Here is a 22,800-nt window from a genome sequence, read left to right as displayed (position 1 = left end):
AGCAATTAACTAATGAACAACTAAATCAACAGTGGGTAGAGATGTGCGTTGCAAGATAGATCCATGTAAGCCATCAAAAACTAAACCATATTATGCTTATCCATTTTGGTAATGTAAGGCTGGAAGGCCTTTGGATTATCTGGTTCAGTAAGAGCCAATTGATCCCTTAAATCAGACATAGAAGCATAAACTCTTGAACACTCAAATTGCTCTGTTGGGGGGGGGGGGGGGGGCTCGGATATCAAACTTTAATTGATACTATTTTGCAAAATTAGATTGTGTGTACAGTCTAACCAAGTGATCCCAAACTAAATTTGTTGTGTCATATTTTGCCAACTGTCTACCAATAGACTGATGTAGCACCTATTCCAGGTATCATTTAATTTATTTAATTATTAGGGTTTTATGCTTGGACTCGGCGAGTTGGGGAGCTCCAACTCAACGAGTAGAGTCATTTATAAGGACGTGGGATTCAGATCCTACTCCACGAGCAAGCACTATAAAGGAAAACCCTAATTTTTAGGGTTTTCACCCTATTTAATGGACTTAATCCGCCTCTTGTGGCCTCCCTTACTATTTCACTACCCAAAGAAGAAACCATAACACTCAAAATGGAAATAAATATAGGCCCCAAACCCGGGGGTTTAGGGTTCCACTACACAGTACCTACTCGGCGAGTCGGTTCTCTGACTCGTCGAGTCCACTCATTAAACCCACGCATTCAACTCGACTCTACTCGATGATTTGGACTCACAACTCGCCGAGTCACTCAATAAACACACCATTAATATACCTAGGATTCCGGATGTTACATCTACATACTGGAAATACACTCTTAAGGGTAAAGTTTCCAACTTTACCCGTCCTTAGTCCCTCTTAATGGGTTTAACCTAAACCCTAACTTCTCTAAAGCATGAATCTTGGTCCATAAGCCATAACACCTTAAACCAAGGCAAAATATACTAGATCTTGACTTTTAACATCTGTTAGACACATAAAGTCCCAAGCTTTCCTTCCATGCATTGTCTTTTAGAGCTAAAAAGGCCATGAACTTGCTTATGAGCTTGCATGGGGCTTCCATGGTCATGAAGTTTGCACCTTTATGCCATGGAACCCTTCCTAGATCCTAGATCTGAGGTATAAGTCACTTGGGACGTCCCAATCCCAAGGGCCAAGGTTCTTGAACCAAAGCCTTCATAAAATGGGAACAAATAGATCTAAGAGAAGAATGATGAAGTTAAATACTTGATTACCAGAAAATATAGCAAGTGGAGTGTAGTTCCTGGATCTACTTCTTCCCCCCTTGAGCCTTCTATTTTCTTCTTCTTCCACAAGCTTTAAAGGCACAAATAACACTCAAAATGGCAATAAATAGCTCAAGATCACTCAAGGTGGATTAGGGTTTCAATATTAGGGTTTGGAGGTGATGGAGGTTGGGATGGAGGCCAGATATGATGCTTAAATAGGTTGAAAACCCTAAAGATTAGGGTTTCATCCATCCTATCCTACTCGTCGAGTCAGGACTGCGACTCGTCGAGTAGCTCACTTAAAACCCATGCATATAATGCCTTCTACTCGACGAGTTAGGGCCACCTACTCGTCGAGTAGCCCTTCCAAAATGAATAAATAAATAAATAAAGTGCATACCAGGAACCATGCGTTACAATATTCAGTTGTCCAAATTTGATATAATGATGCAAGACTTAAAAGTTGTCATTGACTACATATATGCCCTTCAATTGGACGTATTGAACCATTTTCTATGCCCTTTTGAATCCTTTTGCACTTTTACACTAATAAATGAAATGAGCAATGCAAATCGTAATTAAAACGAATAACAGTAAACAAATGTTAAAGTAACATTAGATTTGACCTTTAATAGCATACTAACATACTAATATCATGCCTAAATTTACCCTGTTAAGGTAAATGTATGAGAAAGAAAAAAAATGTCCATTTATATTTAACGGACATTGTAGACACTGTAAGGGAGAAAGAAAAAAAGACTACTAATAATTTCAAATTGTAATAACCAATCCCTTGGCATTCTTATGTTTACTTAAAATTCATGTTTACTTAAAATTCACTGTATAATGTTTTACTATCAGCAATAACCACCAACATCATCATTAAATAATGACCCATCATCATGGGTAAATTTTCAAAATCAGTGGAGAAACAAAATTATAATTCTAATTCTCAATTATAACCAATCTCCAACCAAATAACATATAAATTGACCATATCTAGTTTGCACCATAACCACCCATGTATTTGACATGTACCAAGGGACCACAAATAGTATGTAACTTCAGATTAAGATAAACTAAATTTTTTATTGCTTGATCACTAGAATCCATCAACATCGTCCAAAAAACATGACACCATCATCAAGAGCAAAATCGTCCGGATGGAAGGCAAAATGAAAATTGCAAATCTGAAATCCAGACAATGATCAATAGGGGTGTTCGTTTGGATGGATCGGTTTGATCTGATCCAATCAAGTTAATCCAAATTGATTTCGGTTTTCAAAATATGGATCCGAATAGTCCAAACCAAAAGTCAAATCCGATCCGATCCAATTACAATTCGGTTGGATCGGTTTTTATAACTCGGTTTTCAAAAACCGAAACATTTTAAAACGACATATAATTATAATATTTCACAAGCAGCAAAAACAAATTATTTAGTTGTCATTTGAAATTTATAAACAACTAATTAGAAGATATATTATAGTTAAATATTTTATAGGTAGAAAACTTTTGAGAGAAAATGCATATAATGTTTTTTTTATCGGGTGAAATGTTTTGAACTTATTTGAAAAAATAAATTACAAAATTAATAAATAACTATAGATATATATTATAAATAGACAAATAATAAATATTTATTCGGTTTTTTTGGACTATTCGGTTCTTATTTTATAAACCAAAACCAATCCGAAATCCAAAATAATAATTCGGTTTTATTGAAAACCAATCCAAAAATCCGAATATCCGAACCAAATAGTCCAATCCAAATTGTCCAATTGGATAATTCGGTTTTATCCGAATAATGAACAGCCCTAATGATCAATACTAAATCAAATTCAACTGGAGTGGCATACGTAACATCTCCTTTGGTAAACTCTAAAGCTATGCATACATAGAGCACGATACACAAGAAAAGGGTACAAACACGGAAACTTAACCAAACCTAATAAATGTATCATACCAACTGTCACCTTTCTACCATACCCCAAATCCCCAATCTTACAAGACCCCCACGTCCAAACTATGAATTAAAAAAAGTCAACTTCAATGTTACTTTTGGGTAAGCAGGATCAGTTGAATAGGATATGAAAAAGCAGGTTATGAATCAGCTATAATTGGATATAAAGAACCAGGTTAGGAATAGGCGACCAAAACTAACTATTAAAATGAAATGTAAAACTACATAACCATTTATAACTGTAATCAACCCATCAATCTGATTATGATTATTTGGCTGGAAATAATCCATTTAAAGATGATCGTCCAATCACCAACTTAAATTGCTAACTGTGCATCCTACTCACTTAACCTCCTTTCTTTAGGGTGTAGCTTCTCCTTGATACAAATGTTGCTCAAATTCATAAAAACATCGTTTTAACTAAATATATAAAAAATACTATTAACATGATAATAGTAGGATGTTATAAAGCGAATGAAAGTGATTACTTCTTGCAATGTAATATACTAAATCTACATGCGTCTACAAAAAAAAATGATATGTTGTTTCTGTTATACCAAGTCCATGTCTTTTTAACTAAATACTAAAAACTATGAAAGTCACCGGCAATACAACAAAGTCTAAAATTAAAGAATTTATAGTTAGAAAGTTCTAATATATATATATATATATATATATATATATATATATATATATATATATATATATATATAAAGCAAGTATGAACAATATAGGAATTAAACTAATGAATATAGAAATTTAATCAATAATTTAGTTGGGTGGAAATTTGGCATTAAAGAAAATGAAACTATATTACCAAGTACCAACTATAAATAAACAATAAACAAATTAAAAGAAACTAACATAGTTCTTACACCATCAATTTCATCATTAAATGATCTATGTGGTGTATATGTCCCTATACGATCTAAAAAATTATTGAACTAAACATAAATATCATCAATCATTTTAACCAGCCTTAAGATGTAGTGTCAGATATGTTATGACCTTATAAGCTGCAAAACCAGCAGGTTCCATGCTTATATCAAAGCTTAAAAGCAAAAAAACATATCATTATTTCTTCCCAAATGTGAAATAATAACCATAACTTTGATTTTTTTTTCAAATGAGTCTATATAATAACATATTTACCTACCTTACACTCTTAGAAACCCTTGGCAGTTGACACTAAGTAATACTTTCAAAACAGAATATTTCCATGAGCTAAATCAAAAATGAACTTCAAATTTAGTGACTATAAACCAACCATTAAAAAGAAAGAACCACTATTATATAATAATGCAATTTTACATCTAAAATTGAAGAATACCAAAACAATTAATATCGAAAAACATAATTTTACATTTTCTTACCCAACCCCTAAAATAACAGTGTTCGATAAGAAAAAAAAAGTTCTCATGACCATTTTTTCAATCACCTAGAGTGCAATGTATAGGGAGAAAATATAAACTTTGGCATACACACACACACAACAACAACAACAACACACTAACAACCACAACGACACACATACAAGCACAGTAGCACATACAGTCTCACGCATATAACACACTAATTCTTTATTCCTTGTTACTTTCTACTTGAACTAATTTTGATCTAATTCCAATTCAAAACTCTCGAATTTCATCTTACAAACACTATTAGGTTTCTGATGATCCTTATATGCATTCTAATTCAGAATCACTTACATAAAGACTGAAGTTGTGAACTTTAAACCTACAACTTGATTCTGAAAAGCATACACAACGATTATAACCAAACAAAATTGACATATACAAAAGTGGAATAGAGGAATACCTCGATGGCAGAAAAGCTAGAGGATGTGAAACCAGACCAAGCAACATACCATACATCATTAATGTTTGTGATTCAATGAAGCTTAAGAGCTAGAAATGAAAACAAAGAACCAGAAGAAGTTGATTGAAGAGTTTTAATCAAATGAAGAGTAGAAAAAATCAATATACACAAATTCGTTTGTTGAAGTTCCTGATTTATCGCTTTCAGTTTGGAATGTTGAACGTTAATTATGGAATAGATTAGCAATCGTATTTTCTATGTTCTTCCGTTTGAAAACCAAAATCTTGGTGAAATACTCTGGGGGTATATTTGGTAGGGATTTGATTTGACTAAATCGGAGCTAGAGAATTATTTTAGGCGAAATGGAAGAATGATTATGGAAATTACCTCAATACGGTATGTAATACAACTCACAAGAAGCAGGGGCAATTTTGGAAATTTAGTTAGATGATAGGAACGGGAAAATCGATTGGGGAAGCTAAGAGAATGCTACGTTGCAAAAATATACTTATTTGTTAGTTTAGGGGATATATGAAACTAATTAGGTTAAACCTAACTAAAGGGCTAACATAGGCCAAACCAAAAAAGAACCTAATAAACTTATTAGGCTACCATTACTCATTTTGCTTTGAGATTTAAGTGTTGTTTGTTTTTTCGAAGTGAAAATTCATGAAGTTTGCGGACCACCTTTGCAACCCTTGCAGCAGAAGAGGTGGACCAAACGGCTGCAGTCTATAATAATAAACATGTTTGTTTTTTAACATCTGCATACTGATGTAGTAAACTAAAATTTAAATAAACTAATTTTATAAACTGAAAATAGTTCTCAACCGAAATTTTAATAATTCTAGTCTTAAAATATTGAAAAAATAATACTAAAAAGAAGATGTAAAAAGTCAAGTGGAATTAGTCCACTTGGCAGAGATTTTTGCCTCTTAGATTGGAGGTTTCGAGTTCTAATCTTGACATTGATGGTTTCGTAATACTAATTGTTAACCACTAACTCCGCCGTTTAAAAAAAAACATGTTAAAAATATAAATATAAATTTTCTAAAAAAATCTAAAAAATGTAAAAGAGCTATCAATTTTATTCTAGAAAAAAAAATTTAAAAACACAAAAATGAAAATAAAAAAAATTAAGAAAATATTGCAAACAATGTCTACAAAGTTCGTAAAAAAATTGTACATGTTAAAAAAGATGCAACCGAAATTGAAAATATTATTATTACAATCGGTAAAGAAAAGTTAAAAAAATCAAAGTTTTTTTAAAAAATCATGTTATAAAAAATGATAGAAACAATAAAAAGAAATTATATCAAGTCAAGTGTTGTGCCGTGCAGAACATGCACAGAGGTTTTGTAATGTGAAGTTTTCCAAAAGATAAAATGCTGTGAGAGGACAAGTGTGTCGTGTGTATTGCGTGGCATAATAAAAAATGCTCTAAAGAGGTTTTTTTTTTTTTTAATAGAAACAGTACCTTCGTTAGTTGCTCTCGGCCCTATATGTTGTGGCTAAATTTCCAAAACGGATGTCCATTGATCAGCCTAATGTGTAGCGTGGTGTGTCATTAAGTGACATGTTTGGCATTGCAAGTCTGATAAAGATGCGGGTCCAATCAGGTTTACTTTTGAGTTTTTAAAAAGTTTTTGGTACTTGATAAAGGATGATGTTACAAAATTGACGTTTAGATTGTTCGGTTCCTATTCAGGCCAATTTTATAAAAGGTGCAATCCTACTTTCATTACTTTAGTCCCAAAAGTCAAGTGAAAGATGCCAAGTTTGTTAAAGATTTGTGACTATAAAATTCAAATAAAATAGTGAAAGATGCCAAGCTTGATAAAGATTTCCGACAAAAAAAATTCAAATAAAATATACACAAAAAGAAAGTTATTCCAACCTCACTTATTTTGATCAATATTAAAAAATTAAAGCTAATTACAAAAATGTACAATTTCCTTATTAATTTACTCAACATATTTTAGCCGTTATGATCTTAGATAAAACATTACATAAAATGGTAAATGTAAAAATCATTACATGGACTGTTAAAAAATAACAAGTTGGTTATATTAAACAGTAAAAACCATATCTTCTACATTATAGATTTATAATAACGATGCACGAAATGTAGAAATATATTGATAAACCCTAAACTCTATCTATTTTGATTCAAGCTCAACTAACCTCAATTTAACTAACGAGAAAAGTGTCATGCATGCATAGTTAAAAAAAATACTCAAACACCCATAAATAAATAAATAAATAATCTGTTGGGAGTAAATTTAAAAAAAAAAAAAAAAAAAAAAAAAAAAAAAAAAAAAAAAAAAAAGAGTCATATATATATAATTTGATTTAAGCGTATTTTTGTCGCTTGGAGGGACCTTGGTCAAGGATGGGGTCCACGAGAGGAAGTTTGGGGTCTGGTTGGTCAGTCTCAGGGGGGCCTTGTTCTCCTTCTGCAGTTGATGGCGGTGTGTAACCCTCCGGGAATGGCGGCGGTTGAGGGGCAGGTGGAAGCTGTAATCCAAGTGGTGTTAATTAAATACAAAAAATAACAACTTACTTTTCTTCATTTGTTTATTATTTATTATTATATCATGGCACCATACTTTCAATATATACTTATGAGTTATTACAACATCCTACTCTCAAAATCTACCCAATCAGACAATCATTTTATAGGCATAGCAATGTCATCCAAGAAATGTGGTAAGTTAATCCATTAAGTCACACATTTAATTTCCCCACATTTCCCTTTCCTTTTTTTTTTTTTTTTTGCTTTGTTTGAATAAATTTTTTAGTTTATAAAATCATGTTATTTTTCAATATATACATCTAATAAAATATCTTTAAATAGTCAACAGCTGCATCGAATTTTTATACTAAAATTGATAATATCATGAATAAAAAAGTAATTTATCAAAAAATAAGCAATTAATGAATATTATTAGACAATTTAGATCAGACTTTTATAAAAAGAAAAAAAAAAAAAAAGTGAACTAAGTACTATAATGGGTTTACACTGCTTTTGGGAAATTTCTTCAAGTTGCCAACAAATCCAAAAAATGTTATAAAGAGGAAACCAACTTTGGGTTTTTGTTTTTCCACCTGCTATACCAGGTTTAGAAGGTAATATTACACTTTTGTCCTAGGTTTTAAATTTTGTTACAATGTTGATCCAAACTTTAAATATTGTTACAAATATGGTTCCGATGTATCCTTATTTCATTCATGCTTTGATTTAGTGTGACTTTCTTAATTTTGTATGGTTCATTAGTATTTACCATCATTTCTAAACAAAAGGGAAAAATGGTCATATTCATACAAGATCATTCAGTCTAAAAAAGAAGCACTTTATCCATACATGATACATGACTTAATAGGGGAAAAAAGAAACAGCCCCTTATGAAAAAAAAACATGGCCTAAGTGGACACTATTAGAGAAGATATAGTTATGCAGAAAAATAAAGATAAAAAGAGTGTGGTTTACCTTGCGTTGCAATGAGGCTAGAATGTGATCTACTCGCTTGACTTCCTTAAAGTCAATAGTCTCCTTAGCAGCCTTCGGTTCAAGGGACACATTCTCATTCTCTGAGTCTGATACATCGTGATCATACACATTAGTTAGAAAATTATCAGAAAAAATATGGTAAAAAAAAATGCCTTAGAGAAGAAAATGTCTTATTTAAATTCTTAGCTTACCATGCCCAATCTTCTCCAACTTTGAGGCTGCAGTAGTAAAAGCCTTTGATATATGATACAAAGCTCTCCCCTGTATGTAAAAATGGGACACAGACATATTATTAAAGATTCATGTATTACAAAAAAATAAAATAAAAAAAGAGGGAGTTGAGAACATACAACTCGGGCTGCAAAGACATTGCATAGTTGTGGTGCTTGGTATATTGAACCATCAAGCACATAGTATGTAAGCATTGGAGTGACTTTTTCAGGACCATCTCTCTTCTGCTTACGCATCACAAATAGGTGGGGCTCCATAACTTCACTCACCATGAACTCGATTCCTGTCATTTTACTGTATGTAAAGACTCAATCATAATCTCATTCTATACAGATTAGAGATAGCAAACTGAATGGAAAGAAAAACTTACGAAAGATGAGAGATGTCTAAAGGATGAATTGAGCGCATCCTGAGTTGTTCATTGTTGCATGTGTAATCATAGAAAGGAGAAAGTGCAAAGTAATCAAAGACAAGATTGTGGTCAAGTGGGTATGTGTTCAGCCATAATTGATCCCTGAAGCATATTCCGGTCATGTCTGTCCCTGGTGGAAGCGGAGCTGCTGGAGCATTTCCATCTCCAGGTCCTAAGTTTGGTGGCAACATGGGTGTAGCCGCCATTTCAACTCCAAGCTTTATTAATGGACTTACAGTCTACTCTACTGCAAGAAGAACACAAAGAATATCAACACATATATGATAATTATTAACTTGAAAACCATTACACCCTAGAGCAAGAGCTCCAGACATATATGTTCAGTAAGATCATTTCAAGGAGGTAAACAAACATGTGAGAGAAGATATGACTATTAATCCTACCCCGAACAAACAGAACTACATATGGACAAAACATCAAACACCTTCTGGGCATTCCAGAAAAAATGTCGAAGCCAATCGAAACAAAACAAACTCGAAATAAATTCACAAGAATGACAATTTTTTCTTTAGTCAACAGACAGTTACATACAATGCAACTCAAATTGGGGAGACGGTTAGGGATTTACCCTGATTCAACAATCTTGTTATCTATAAGATAACCCTAATATTCAATGGCAGGACCAATCACGATCAACAAAATCCAAATCAGTTGACTGAGTTATAACACCATCAAGGAAAGACACAGATCATACATGACTAAATTCGTATGTGTCAGAGAAATTAGGGAATTACCTGGCTTCAACTATGTTAACGACACTACGAGATATCGTAAACCGTATGCGCTTTCAGTTTCAGGCTTCAAAAGACACCGAGGAAATCATATTTTGAAAAGTTTGGGTAATTAAGAGAAGATACTAATTATTTTTAAGCTACAATAAGGCATGAAGACAGTTTGGCCGAGTGGTCTAAGGCGCCAGATTTAGGCTCTGGTCCGAAAGGGCGTGGGTTCAAATCCCACAGCTGTCAATTATTTTTTCCTCGTCAAAATGATTATCTAAAACATCACTTGAAAAAACTTTTAAACCATACGCCGTGTAATCTCTTATACAAATTCAATAAACAAAACGATTAAAAATGTCGGCCTTTTTTTTAACGAAACCAAAAATACAAAGCATTGTATTATGACAGTTATCTATACGATTCTATCAATAGAAATAGATGTACGACATTAATTTGTAGTGAATTAAAATACTTGATAATAAGTAAACAACAAGGACTCTGTGGCCCAATGGATAAGGCGCTGGTCTACGGAACCAGAGATTCTGGGTTCGATCCCCAGCAGAGTCGAGTTCCTAATAACTTTTGTTGCTTTTTTCTCGGTGATGATTTTTGTTACTAATTACACATTTTGTTTTATTTGAGTTCGCAATCTTTTGATTGGTGGATTTTGATGTGCATGAGTATTTCACTAGTTACGCACTTACGCGTGTTTCATAATGCTCGATCTTTTGATTTGTAGCTTTAAGCGATGCACCAAATATTAGGGCCAATAAATTATCTGACCTTGTTAACACATTCAATCAATCTTATAATCATGCGATTTTTGGTGTGCAGAATATTTTTTTGAGTAAACGAGATTTATGTATAGAATCAGAAGAATACGAAGAAATGAGTGTTGATTATCCTCCAAACGAGTCACTGTATGAAAAAATAAACTTCCATATGATTTATATATCAGAACAAATTACACTTGTCAACAAGTTCATGAAGATATTTCTTCATAATCAATTGCTGCAGAAATCAAATGTTTTGAAGAATAATATTTATTTGTTTGGGAATGAATTAATTCTTTAAAAGAGTAGAGGCTGTTTCTTGAAAAAGCTTCCAAGCTTCAATAACATGCCTCTCTTCCGTCAATGGAGCTCCTACCACAAATCGTAAGACATATTTTCCCGATAGAACCTGCAAAAAAAAAAAAAAAACATCAATTTTTAATTTCATAAACAATTAATATGGTTGTCAAGTTAAATAAAACAATTTAAACAGCATGGCAGTCATATTGATATACCGTATGGGAGATGAAGATCTTTCCTGATGAGTTGACAGCATCCAAAAGTTCACGGTTGACTTTGTTCACATAATCTTCATTTTTGTTGGCAGGTACAACACGAAAGCAAACTAACGAAAATGTCCTTGTGGCAACCATCTAAAAAATGTGAAATGTTTTTTCATCGATTCATTTAGCCACTCAACTCAACTATTATTATAATAATTAATAATAATCATCATAAAAGATATGTTACTTAAGTTGTGTACGACTACCATTTCCAAAACTGGGTAATTAATATGGAGAAATGGTTTCTTTTTAACGTACAGAAAGTAGGGTTTTTTTTTTTTTTTTTTTTGTGTGTGTGTGTGTGTGTATTTCACCCAACGGAAAGGAAATCTAAGTGATTTACTGATTTACCTCAAAGCGTGGATCTTGAGAAACAAGATGTTCAAAATGCTTAGCCAAGTCAATATGGTTTCGTATATAAGACTGAAGATTTTCAACCCCATAAAGCCGTAACACCATCCACAATTTCAATGATCTTGCAGTTTCCAAATAACACACAAATTATATTCACACCAAAAAAAAAAAAAAAAAAAAAAAAAAAAAACTCGGTTTTGAATAAATGCCAGAACCAAAGATTCTTGCTTGTAGAGTGAATTAGACCCGACTTAAATTTACTCTTTTACCCTTGACATCATACCTGAATCTGCGTCCAAGAGGAATTTGCCAATCTTTGTAATCGACAACTGTACCACCTTGAGAAGCCTGATTGATTATTTTGAGAAAAATCAGAATCATAATTAGCTTTTCTTTTTTCTTCCAAAAACAGGTTATCAATTTTTTTTACCATGTCACTAAATTAAAACATGTTCTTACTTTGTTCTTTAAAAACTCAGGATTTGTTGATAAAGATTGAATCAGAGCATGTCGGTCCTGTTTAGACAAGAAAGGTAATAATCAAGAGCTGAATTAAACAGACTATACAACTTATATATAAAAAAGAGTAAGGGTATTTTAGATATTTGAAAATTTCCAGGTGTGGTGTTATTTTTATATTCTGACCTCTAACTAATTACTAATAATAGTTGAATAATTAAGGTCCCAAACCTTTACCTTTATCCATAGTGCTGAACAATCAAAGTTTGTTAAGAACCATTTATGGCAATTCATGTTAAATGAGTCGGCTTCTTCAATTCCATTCAAATGATGTCGATATTCTGGGCAAATACAAGCACTTCCAGCATAAGCAGCATCCACATGAAACCATATTCCATACCTCTGTCAAACAGTTAACGCATAAACAGCTTTATATTTTATAAAATGTAGAAGCAAATCTATATATTTTACCTTGGTAATCTTTCCAAGTGCTAGCAAAGGATCCACAGCTGTAGATGATGTAGTCCCTACCTGTGTACATAAGCCAGTGCATTTAGAAAGCTTGAAGTTACATGGATTATTTTGCTCCTATGGAATCCCGATATTCAAAAATGATATAGGATCAGACACATAACAAGCTTAATGCAAATAGGCTCAAGAGCATGACATTTTTAGCTGAAAAAACTATATCAGAAAACTAGCAGCAACAAAACAAATTAAAGCATACATATATACAAGTCTTACTGTAGCACAAAGGAAAAGAGGGATTAAACCAGAGGCAACGTCATGTGAGATTGAATCAGTGAGTGATTCAGGAGAAAGAGCATACTCATTGCAGATTTCTGTTCTTATCGGCTTACAATTCTCCGGGTAGATTCCTGCTATCTGAAAATATATTTATATAGGAAATATTTAAAAAAACATTTAATAATCATGAATAAGGATGATGAAATGAAACAGACAATCAGACATACTTACTTGGCATGCTTTCTGTAAAGAAGAATGAGTTTGATCAGAAGCATAAACCACAAGCCTTCCAAGTGCATCCTTACCAACCTCTCTTAAAACTTTATCACGAGCAGCCAAAAGCACAACAAGAAGAGCTTCACTTGCTGTCCCCTGAATTACACCACCACCTGCCCCTATAACACAATTTACAATTTGCAACCTATTTCTTCATAATTCTGCCCATATATTTTAGTTGCAACTGGAAATTGAAAGAAAATTGGGTACCTGTGGAAAGGAAATCATCAGGAAGTTTGAGCATATTAGCAAGCCAATCAAGAACGATCATTTCAAGTTCTGTAGCAGCTGGAGAAGTTATCCAACTAAACCCCACCATGTTAATTCCTGCACTCAGCATTTCTCCAAGAAACCCTGCAACACTGCTGTTAGAGGGGAAGTAGGCAAAATAGTCCGGACTTTGCCAGTGGGTGACCCCTGGCATTATCTTCGTTTGAACATCTGATTCCAATGAAATTGAAAACGTATTAGTGTTTTTCAGTCGAGGTAACATAATGCAAAACAATTGATGAAGATGCGACACCTTCAAGAACTGCTTGCAAGGATTCGGGCTGTACTGGTGCAGAATCGGGAAGAAGCTTCCGCAGATATCCTGGCTGATAAATTAACAGGTTCCTAAATACTTGCAAAGGGCGAACTATCATGAACGGAAAAGGTGCGAATAACGGCGTACCTCAACTTGGCTGAGAACAGGGAAACTCTCGATAGTTTTGTAGTAATCGGCAATGAAATCAACCATCTTGTGGCCATGTTCTCTTAGTTGATCTGCATCCATTGCCTTCAGATTCAACCCGTTCTCCCTGTCATATGATAACCAAACACGAAATACCATGTTCAATCAGTCAGACATATCATCAAACACCGTGTATGCATTCAAGAAGCATGAAAGATATACTGCAACGCTTACATTTTGCTGATGAATTCGTGAAACTCGCACAGCAAAAGATCAGTAATTGGAAGATTTTGGCTTTATAAGTGCGCAGTTCTGTAAAAATTAACTAATAATATATACGTGTAATCACACCGAGCCAAGTTTTGGCATCCACATATACACCACTTATCTGTATGTAGTCATGTGAATTGTCGCAAACTCTTAACCGTTTCTTTTGGAATAAATGCCTTTTTGTTTTTCTTTATTACTATTTCGTAGACTCTTTTATTATTTATTTGCGTAAGACTTATCTTTTATATGGGTTAATTAAAAAAGTTAAATATAAATATTTAAATATTTAATATCTTTAGATATATAAGAAAATAAAAAAATAATAAATTATTAAAATTGATTTTTTTATCTTTTAAATTTAAATAAATAAACAAAATAAACTAATAAGTTTTAATTTGAGAATTTTGAAATAAGAATATAAGTCCATTAATGAAATTGATATTCATTTATTACTACATTTATTAATTATTACATTAAAGTATCATATGAAATTTATTAAAATAGAAAAAACTCATAAAATAACATCTGGAAAAAAAAATTCAAAATAATCACAAAATGATATTTGGCAAAATGAATGAGAGTGTGACATGTGGCAAAAAAAACCTTTATTTATTATAGTAGATTTACTAGGTCACAACCCATAGAAACTACGGGTAAAAAATTTATAAAACATTTATAATTATTATTAAGTGTTAAGTTTTTTTAAAACTTTTTGTATTGATTATTTAAAATTTATATATATATATATATATATATATATATATATATATATATATATATATATATATATATATATATATATATATAAAATTGAGTATATTGTAAATGATTTATAAAACAAAATATAAATTTGAATAGAGCTCAAAGAAAAACACAATGAATAATATAAAACATAATATATATATATATATATATATATATATATATATATATATATATATATATATATATATATATAAAATTGAGTATATTGTAAATGATTTATAAAACAAAATATAAATTTGAATAGAGTTCAAAGAAAAACACAATGAATAATATAAATGACATTGATATATAAATATAAAAAATAAAATATAACCAAAATTTAATAAATAAAACACAATAATATAAGAATATTATATAATGTTAAACAATTGTATTTTAATAAACAAAAATTGGTTAACAATGTAAAAAAATATTGTTATTAGAATAGCAGATTTTGCCATCTCATCCATCAATTTCATCTCAATTGATTTTACTATAGTGGGGTTAACATCCGGAATTGATCTCCATAACCGGATGATAGACACTTTTAGTGTGTAATCATCCTTCATATTATCCAAGTCTTTAATCAAAGTGATGTTTCTCTCTGCCATTGTCACCGTAACAAAACATAAAAGAAGAAAATATTATGTATAATGTGAGTAGATAAAGTATATGTAAAAACACAACCAATAATGGAAATGACATTGATATACAAAAAGTTAAATATAACATTAATAAAAATAAATAAACAAAACACAATGGTGTGGGTTGATCTTTTGGAGGGTAGAGTTCAATTTATTAGAAAAAAATTAATGTTAGATAAAATTAATGTAATTAACATACCTGATGGTGTGGACTGATCTTCTTCTAATGATACTTTATGCATATTTTATAAATTTGTTTTTTTAAAGCATCATTTAAAAAAAACTAGAATATTTGCAGAAAATAAAGTATTCAAACTTATATAAAGGTACAATAGCTGAAAATCCAGCAATGCTGAAAGGGTAAATGCTCAACCAAAGTCATAAGTGAATGGTAGAGTATATCAAATTATAAAGGATAAATGATTACATACTCCACAACTATCAGTTAGGAAAAAAAATGGTATGAATAGAACATATATGTGTTGTTTTTTGTTTGTAACTTATTTTTTTTACTGCAAAGGTACCCGACCCAAGTTTTTTCAGAATTAAAAACAATAAAATGTTTATTTTACTTAACAAAGACATGTTTTTACTTTAATTCATAAAACATGATAAAACAATGTTGTAATACAAACAAATAAAGGTATTATGTTATAATAGAAATAATTGAAAGTAGTATTTCCTATTTGAGCATTGTTATTTGATAATGAATCGATTATTTTTTGCAATCACCTCTCCCTCCCCAACTCACTCACAAACCACTTATTATTCAAGTTTCTAGGTTCAATCACATCTTATGAACCCAAAGGAAAAAAGAAAATAGAATGGCTAAATTCACACACCCTCAGAACAAATAAAATATACAACCAAAGATGAAACCTTACATATCTAAAGACGAAATATTGTGTGTGTTATAATAGTTTGATATGCAAAATTGTTGACTTATCTGTTTATGCTAACAATTATACAATCAAAGATGAAACCTTACATACCCTCGGAACAAATAAAATATTGTATGTTTTTTCAATTTTCTTATAACCTTTTTATTATTATGGTTTATCAAGATGTTGTAGGGCAGCAGCAGGTGAAGGCAGTAACAACACCTGACTACGATGGTTAACCCAAAAAAAAAGGCATTGGCTCTAAGCCATTCACTAGATCAACAGAGGGCGTTAAGGTATTTTTTTAGTTGTCTTAAAACTACATTGATGTAATTGTAAACAAATAAATAGGATAGGAAACATATAAAATTACATAAATGGGTTGTTTAAGCTCTTTTCCAGATCATCTAAAAATCTAAAAAGAATATCAAAAAAGATCATTTTTTAAAGTGTGGTGCTATTAAACTTATCATTAGAGCAATCAAACGTAAAAATTGTAAAGTAAAAACTAAGACATATGGATACAGAAAAAGAAAAACGTATGAATTTTCTGCCTTTCCAATTACAACTTAGCATTTTATATTACATTAAGTGGTATTTAGATTAACAAATATCGATTATAGATCATGAAGAGAAAACATTACAACAGAGAAAACATTACAGATATAGAAAAAAATATATGAATTTTCTGCCTTTCCAATTACAAATTAGAATTTTATATTACCTTAAGTGGTATTTAGATTATCACAGAAAGATTACAGATGATGTAGAGAAAACATTACAGATAAGAGATACAGATTTAGAGATACATAATATATATATATATATATATATATATATATATATATATATATATATATATATATCGAAATCACAATGATTATATGAATGATATGGAGATTTTGATTGTATTAAATACTAACCTGATATTGGACAAGAATTACTTTGAAGCAGAGTGACCTTCTTTCTCAACGATGAAAAAGTCACTGGAATTACAAAATCGGTGTATATATACACAAAATTATGGTATGTATTTTAAAAATTAATTCGGAAGATATCAGTTTCCTTAAAATATTGAATATGAGGATAATTTGAAATTTGAAAAATTAATTGGCAAAACAAATAATTTCTAAAATCTTGGAGTTATTCAGTTAATTTTGGAATGAAATAGCGTTTGAAATAATTTCCGTAATTCATATCATATTCATTCATATTCGTATAATTTAAAAACATAAGGTCTTCATATGCTATATTTAAACGAAGGGCAGAAGGGTAATTTAACAATGGGTGAAAAATGCATTGAAATGAATGACATGTGGATTTTGTTTTCTTTTATTAAGAAGGGAGATTTATTTATTTAGGTACACCAATCGTGTCTAATATAAGTGTCAAAAACACGTTTAATCTTGTTTTCAAAAAGTAACTCATATCGTCCTTCAAACGGTGCATTGTTACGTCCCTCTCATAAATAAATGATTATCTTGTATTTTTCTTTTTCATTTTCTTTTTCATTTAATTTTCAATTGTTTACGGTTTATATACCAATTTTTGTTAAATTATAATTTTTAGGAAATATAATTTCCCCTTAAATTGGTTCCTACCACCTCGTTCATCAACCACCTCCGACCACCAGCCGTCTCCGGCTACCAGCCCCTCTTATATCATTCCATCTCACTATGTCTTCCAAAAACCTCAAAATCAAACCCCAAATCTTAAAATCAAATCACATCAAATCGGAAAATCAAAACCTCAAATCTAAAAACTCATTTATAGAAATCGAGCGTCGGTTATATATAAATCGAGCAGATCTATGAGTGAGGATGAGAGAGACTCGGAAAGAGGAACCATAAGTCGTCAGAAAAGAAGATCGAGATCAACCACTATTTATAAACGATGCTTTTATAAACTCTATACAATTCATTATGCCTAGTAACTTATCCAGATATAAGTCAGGGTTGAGAGCTATTCACATACCTTAGTTAAGGGCTTTTAATGAGATTATATTCATTAGCTAAGTCTAAACACTTAGCATACCCACACTACAATAACAATTAATATTTGGAGCGAGATACGTATAATGAAGCATTGTAGGGGGTACATTCAGTCACATAACTCAGTTATAGAGGTCGTTTGATAGTTGTTAACTGAGTTAGAGCTGACTGGGTTAGAAGATGATTAAGTTAGAAGTTCTTACTGAGTCCACATCTGACTGAGTTTATGTTGTTTGATAATTTTCTGACCGACTATGGTGAATGATGAAAAATGACTATATTACTCTTATGACCACATATGACTGAGTTTATGTTGTTTGATTCTTTTTTCATTTGTTTAGAATTGTCTTTATGATCGTAAGGAAGAATATGCAATATTGATAATTAAAACCAATTTATAAAATGTCTTAAAGAGTGGTTTCAAGAACTTTTTACGTTGTACAATTCAAGGAACATAACTATTTGTTCATGATAAACTTCTAAAAACGTAAACAATAAATAACCATAGTTAAAAAGAGCCAAATATAGTAGTGATTATAAACTTGCAATCCTTATCTAATCTACTCCCATGACAAAGCTCATAATAAGATAATGTAAACTAGCAAATCTTGTTCTTTCTTATACAATTTCAACATCACTTGCACATTTAGAGAAAGAACATTTTCCACCTTGAAAGCACCTTGTAACACCCTGAATTCAAAAGACCTAGAAAGGAGAGGAAAACCTCAAATCAGAAGGCAACTCATCGAGTAGGTGGGATGACTCAATGAGTAGGAGCATATTTTGGGTCGCAGGTTAAGTGACCTGCTTGACGAGTTGGGGGACCAACTCGGTGAGTTGGTCAGGGTTTGGGAAACCCTAAATTCGGGACTTGGTACCCTATTTAAGCATCTTATTCTACTTCTCTTGGTTACATTACCAGTCCCCATTCTCCAGAGCTTACCCCACAAAACCCTAGAGCATTTTGTGGGTGTGTGAGACATTCTTGAGTGTTTTATGTGTTCTTGGAGACTTGAGGAAGAAGGAGGAGCTTGAAGGTTCAATAAGAAGTTTGTAGATCCATCAACACCATCTCATTTCCATCATTTTCTGGTAATTAAGTCTTCATCTTGACTTATAGTTTCTAAGATCTCTTTATGACCAATTTATGAGATTTTTGGTCCATGGAGCTTGATCTATAGGACAAGGACGTCCCAAGAAAAGATCCTTTTAGATCTAGAGTCCCTAAGAGTGGTTAAGGCATAAAGGTGCAAGTTATATTGATATGCTTTGGTTTGGAGTAATGAAGGTTTTTGGACATAGAGATCTCTCAAGGAGCTAGGGTTTTGTCTAAACCCATTAAGAAGGATTATGAGTGGGTAAAGTTGGAAATTTTACCCTCATGAGGTCATTTCCAACATGTAGACGAAGTTTGGGGTTTGGATCTGAAGTGTAGGGGCTTAATATGTTAAGATGGCCCAAACAGACTGGGTACTCGGCAAGTCCAGAGAAGGACTCGACAAGTCGTAATGAGTTGTCCTGTTTCTGTTCATGCTAGAAGTCGGCGAGTATGAGGGTTGGCTCGATGAGTTGATTCGATAAATCGCGACCATGAGTAGCCAAGGAACTCGGCAAGTCAGGGGTGACTCGACGAGTTGAATTGCGATTTTAGAATTCTGATTTATGGGACTTGACAAGTTGGTGGAGCAACTCAGCGAGTTGAGTCAACTCGGAGTGTTGACTTTGACTTTGGCCAAGGTTGACCTAGTTTGACTTTGAGGACATTTTGGGGATAAGTGTCATTTTGTTATTGATAGCTCGGGGAGCCGAAGGAGCAGCAGTTCGGGGAATTGTCAGTTAGCAGCCTGAGGAGTATCAACAGGTCTTCAGCAGTGCAAGGTGAGTCCCCTCACTGTGTGCATGGGTCTAAGGCCACAATGTTGGTCTATTATGTTTGTATATGATAGGAAGACCTAGGGGTTATCCCTAGGCACTGTATGTTATATGTTCCGGATCACGATTCGATGTCGGGTGAGGCCGAGGAATGTTAGTATGCTAGAGGTCTTTGTGATTCTTTCATGTGTCGGTATGATAGGTTCTGGACCAAGGTACGATATCGGGGAAAACCTAATGTATGTTTTTATGGTAGTATATTCCGGACTGGATTCCGATGTCGAGGCAAGTCCAATGAAGATTTATATGTGCATGTTAGATTATACTTGTTGTCTTTGTGATACATGTATGTGCCTAGTAGGGAGGTGAGTGTGGGCGAGGCCCCGTATCTCACCAACTGATTATGGATAAGGTTCCATATCTCAATATTAGCATAGTAGGGGCGAGGCCCGTGATAGGAGATAAGTGATTGTGGGCAGGGGCACGTATCTCACTAACAGCAGGAGTGTGGATGGGGTTCCATAACTCATCAGTAGTAGACCAGGTGCGTAGCCCAAGTTAGGTGAGGCCTTAGAACAGGAGTACAGTAGAGTATGGTTTCTTTATGTGATAATATGTTATATGTTTGTATGTGTATAGCAAGTGAGGCCCAGAGACACGCGACGCCTAAGAAAGACATATTTGTATACCAAGCGGGGCTTGATGTCGGGCGGGACCTGATGCCGGGCGGGACCCAATGTCGAAGCAAGTCCGATGTCGGGCAAGTCCCGATGCAGCGGGCGGGGGCCCAGTATGTGGTTATGTGTATGGTATATGGTAGTATGGGGAACTCACTAAGCTTCATGCCTATAGTTTTCAGTTTTGGTTTCAGGTACTTCCGGTAGCGGAGGGAAGAGCTCGGGATGACTGCATCGCACACACCAAGAAGTTTAGCCTGCGATGTTTTACTCTGATAAAATAAGCATGTTTTGAATTAATACTCTTTTTTAGAAAACAACTTATGTTATGAAGGAAATGATTTGATAATGGTTTGTTTAATGATTTAAAAATGAAATTTTTGGTCTTGAGTTTTGGGATGTTTCATACCTCTTGGAAATCTTCCCCCACAATTGTCAACTTTATTGTGTTTTAAGCTTCAATAGCTTCATGAGTAAAAAAACTCTTTTCAATATTGAATTACAATGTTGGTTGCGTAATCAAAGAAAGTGATTCAATTTACATGAAAAAAGGTGTGTAAAAATATCATAAAATCAACCAATCTTCAAATTAAACAGAACCATAATCGAAATTGATAGAAATTAGCAAGCAACATACTCGAAATTTGAAGGTAAATAAGTAAGAAATAGGTATATAAACAAAATAACATTTTGAAATTTTTCTAGATAAATAAACAAGAAACAGGTAAAACTTACTTCTAAATGGGAATTGAATCTGACAATCATGAGTAGACATATATGACATAACAAACATTGAAGAACCCAAAGACATAATGTAAAAAAAAGGGTGAGATTTTACCTCTATTTATGTATAATGAGCAGCAAGGTATTCACGAATATACATTATATGAACATTAGTGAGTGGAAGAAGCAGAAGGTGCTCATTCAATACCTAATAACATATCAAGTTCCAAAAATCACTAATTGAAGCTTTTTTAAAGTGTCAAAGAACACAAGAATCAAAGAGATGAATCGGGAGTACCTTTATATTGGATTGTGAAACCTTAATTTCGATTGGAATGAGGCCACAAATACAACCACAATCAGTTGACGGCGATGACCTTCAGAGCTCTCCCTTCACACTTTAATTTATATTACCATACTGGAGCGGAGACGAAGAGAGAATGCACGAGCGGCGGAAGGAGGGATGGTGAATATCGTTCCTATTATTTCAGACAGGAGGAAGAAGCAAATGCGTGAATTCTATTTGGGAATAAAGGTGAAGGGAAAATACATAAAAGGTAAAAGAATGACCGAGTCAGCTTCATTTTGCTGGAGGACCAAATTAACATATAATTGGAGACAAAGTCCCTGATTTAGACCATGTCAAAGGATGCAAAAGGCAAAACAAACAGTTTGATTAGGGATTGAGGACCCAGTCCTAACTTTGGACCCAATTAGAAGGCTTATCAAACAAGCCCTAGCTCTCACCAACCTTGTGTTGACCCTCAAAACTACATGTATTCTCAGGAAATCAGTAATCAAGTTATTCAGACTGTAACATCCATAAATTTTACACCAATTTAAAACTTTTTCAACCATAAATGAAAGTCAAATAGCATTGTTTACAAAAACGTTTTCAAATCAATATTCATCAGAGTGTCTCAAAATCATAACATGAGGATGAGGAGCGGTATGGTCACGCCTTCGTCATTCCATGATCTCCTAAAGTACCATAAACTGAAAACTGTAAGCCTGAGGGCTTAGTGAGCTACCCCCAAAATACCAATACCACACTGACAAAACCATATCAGTAACAATGTATCAATCAATCAACATGCATACTGGCCATCGGCTTGACTGGACCGCCCTACTGGGCCTACAGTCTATTTGAATCTATCTCGAGCCTTCGGCATGACTGGTCTGCCTCGTGGGCCTGCAGTCTCCCTGGACCGCTCATAGGGTATGTTGG

General features: G+C 32.9%; 2 protein-coding genes and 2 non-coding genes across 5 annotated transcripts; 2 read left to right on the top strand and 2 right to left on the bottom strand.

Annotated features, from left to right (window-relative positions):
• Positions 1-7,256: 7,256 nt before the first annotated feature.
• On the bottom strand, positions 7,257-10,092 carry LOC111912551 (mediator of RNA polymerase II transcription subunit 6). 2 transcript variants are annotated; one of them, XM_023908284.3, is made up of 6 exons: positions 9,938-10,092; positions 9,141-9,429; positions 8,890-9,064; positions 8,731-8,800; positions 8,519-8,625; positions 7,257-7,545 (listed from the first exon to the last, which is right to left on the bottom strand). In XM_023908284.3, exons 2-6 carry the CDS (start codon positions 9,386-9,388, stop codon positions 7,381-7,383), a joined length of 765 nt encoding a protein of 254 aa, XP_023764052.1. In that variant the 5' UTR covers positions 9,389-9,429; positions 9,938-10,092; the 3' UTR covers positions 7,257-7,380. The 2 variants fall into 2 exon arrangements, with proteins under 2 accessions (XP_023764052.1, XP_023764053.1); XM_023908285.3 differs by lacking the exon at positions 9,938-10,092 and adding an exon at positions 9,772-9,920.
• On the top strand, positions 10,092-10,171 carry TRNAL-UAG (transfer RNA leucine (anticodon UAG)). The gene has a single exon. It is a non-coding gene; the product is annotated as a tRNA-Leu (tRNA).
• Positions 10,172-10,419: 248 nt separating this feature from the next.
• Positions 10,420-10,492, top strand: TRNAR-ACG (transfer RNA arginine (anticodon ACG)). The gene has a single exon. It is a non-coding gene; the product is annotated as a tRNA-Arg (tRNA).
• A 356-nt stretch (positions 10,493-10,848) lies between these two features.
• LOC111912552 (phenylacetaldehyde synthase) lies at positions 10,849-14,170 on the bottom strand. The gene is made up of 13 exons (XM_023908286.3): positions 14,005-14,170; positions 13,771-13,897; positions 13,621-13,693; positions 13,308-13,538; positions 13,053-13,216; positions 12,819-12,959; positions 12,546-12,605; positions 12,312-12,476; positions 12,075-12,131; positions 11,899-11,963; positions 11,613-11,736; positions 11,214-11,351; positions 10,849-11,107 (listed from the first exon to the last, which is right to left on the bottom strand). Coding segments are annotated over exons 1-13 (1,467 nt in total). The 5' UTR covers positions 14,007-14,170; the 3' UTR covers positions 10,849-10,987.
• Between the last annotated feature and the right edge of the window lie 8,630 nt (positions 14,171-22,800).

This window comes from Lactuca sativa, chromosome 5, assembly GCF_002870075.4.
Source record: "Lactuca sativa cultivar Salinas chromosome 5, Lsat_Salinas_v11, whole genome shotgun sequence".
NCBI lineage: Eukaryota > Viridiplantae > Streptophyta > Magnoliopsida > Asterales > Asteraceae > Lactuca > Lactuca sativa.
Note: the sequence above shows the minus strand (reverse complement) of the source record. Positions and strands in the feature narration are given on the sequence as shown.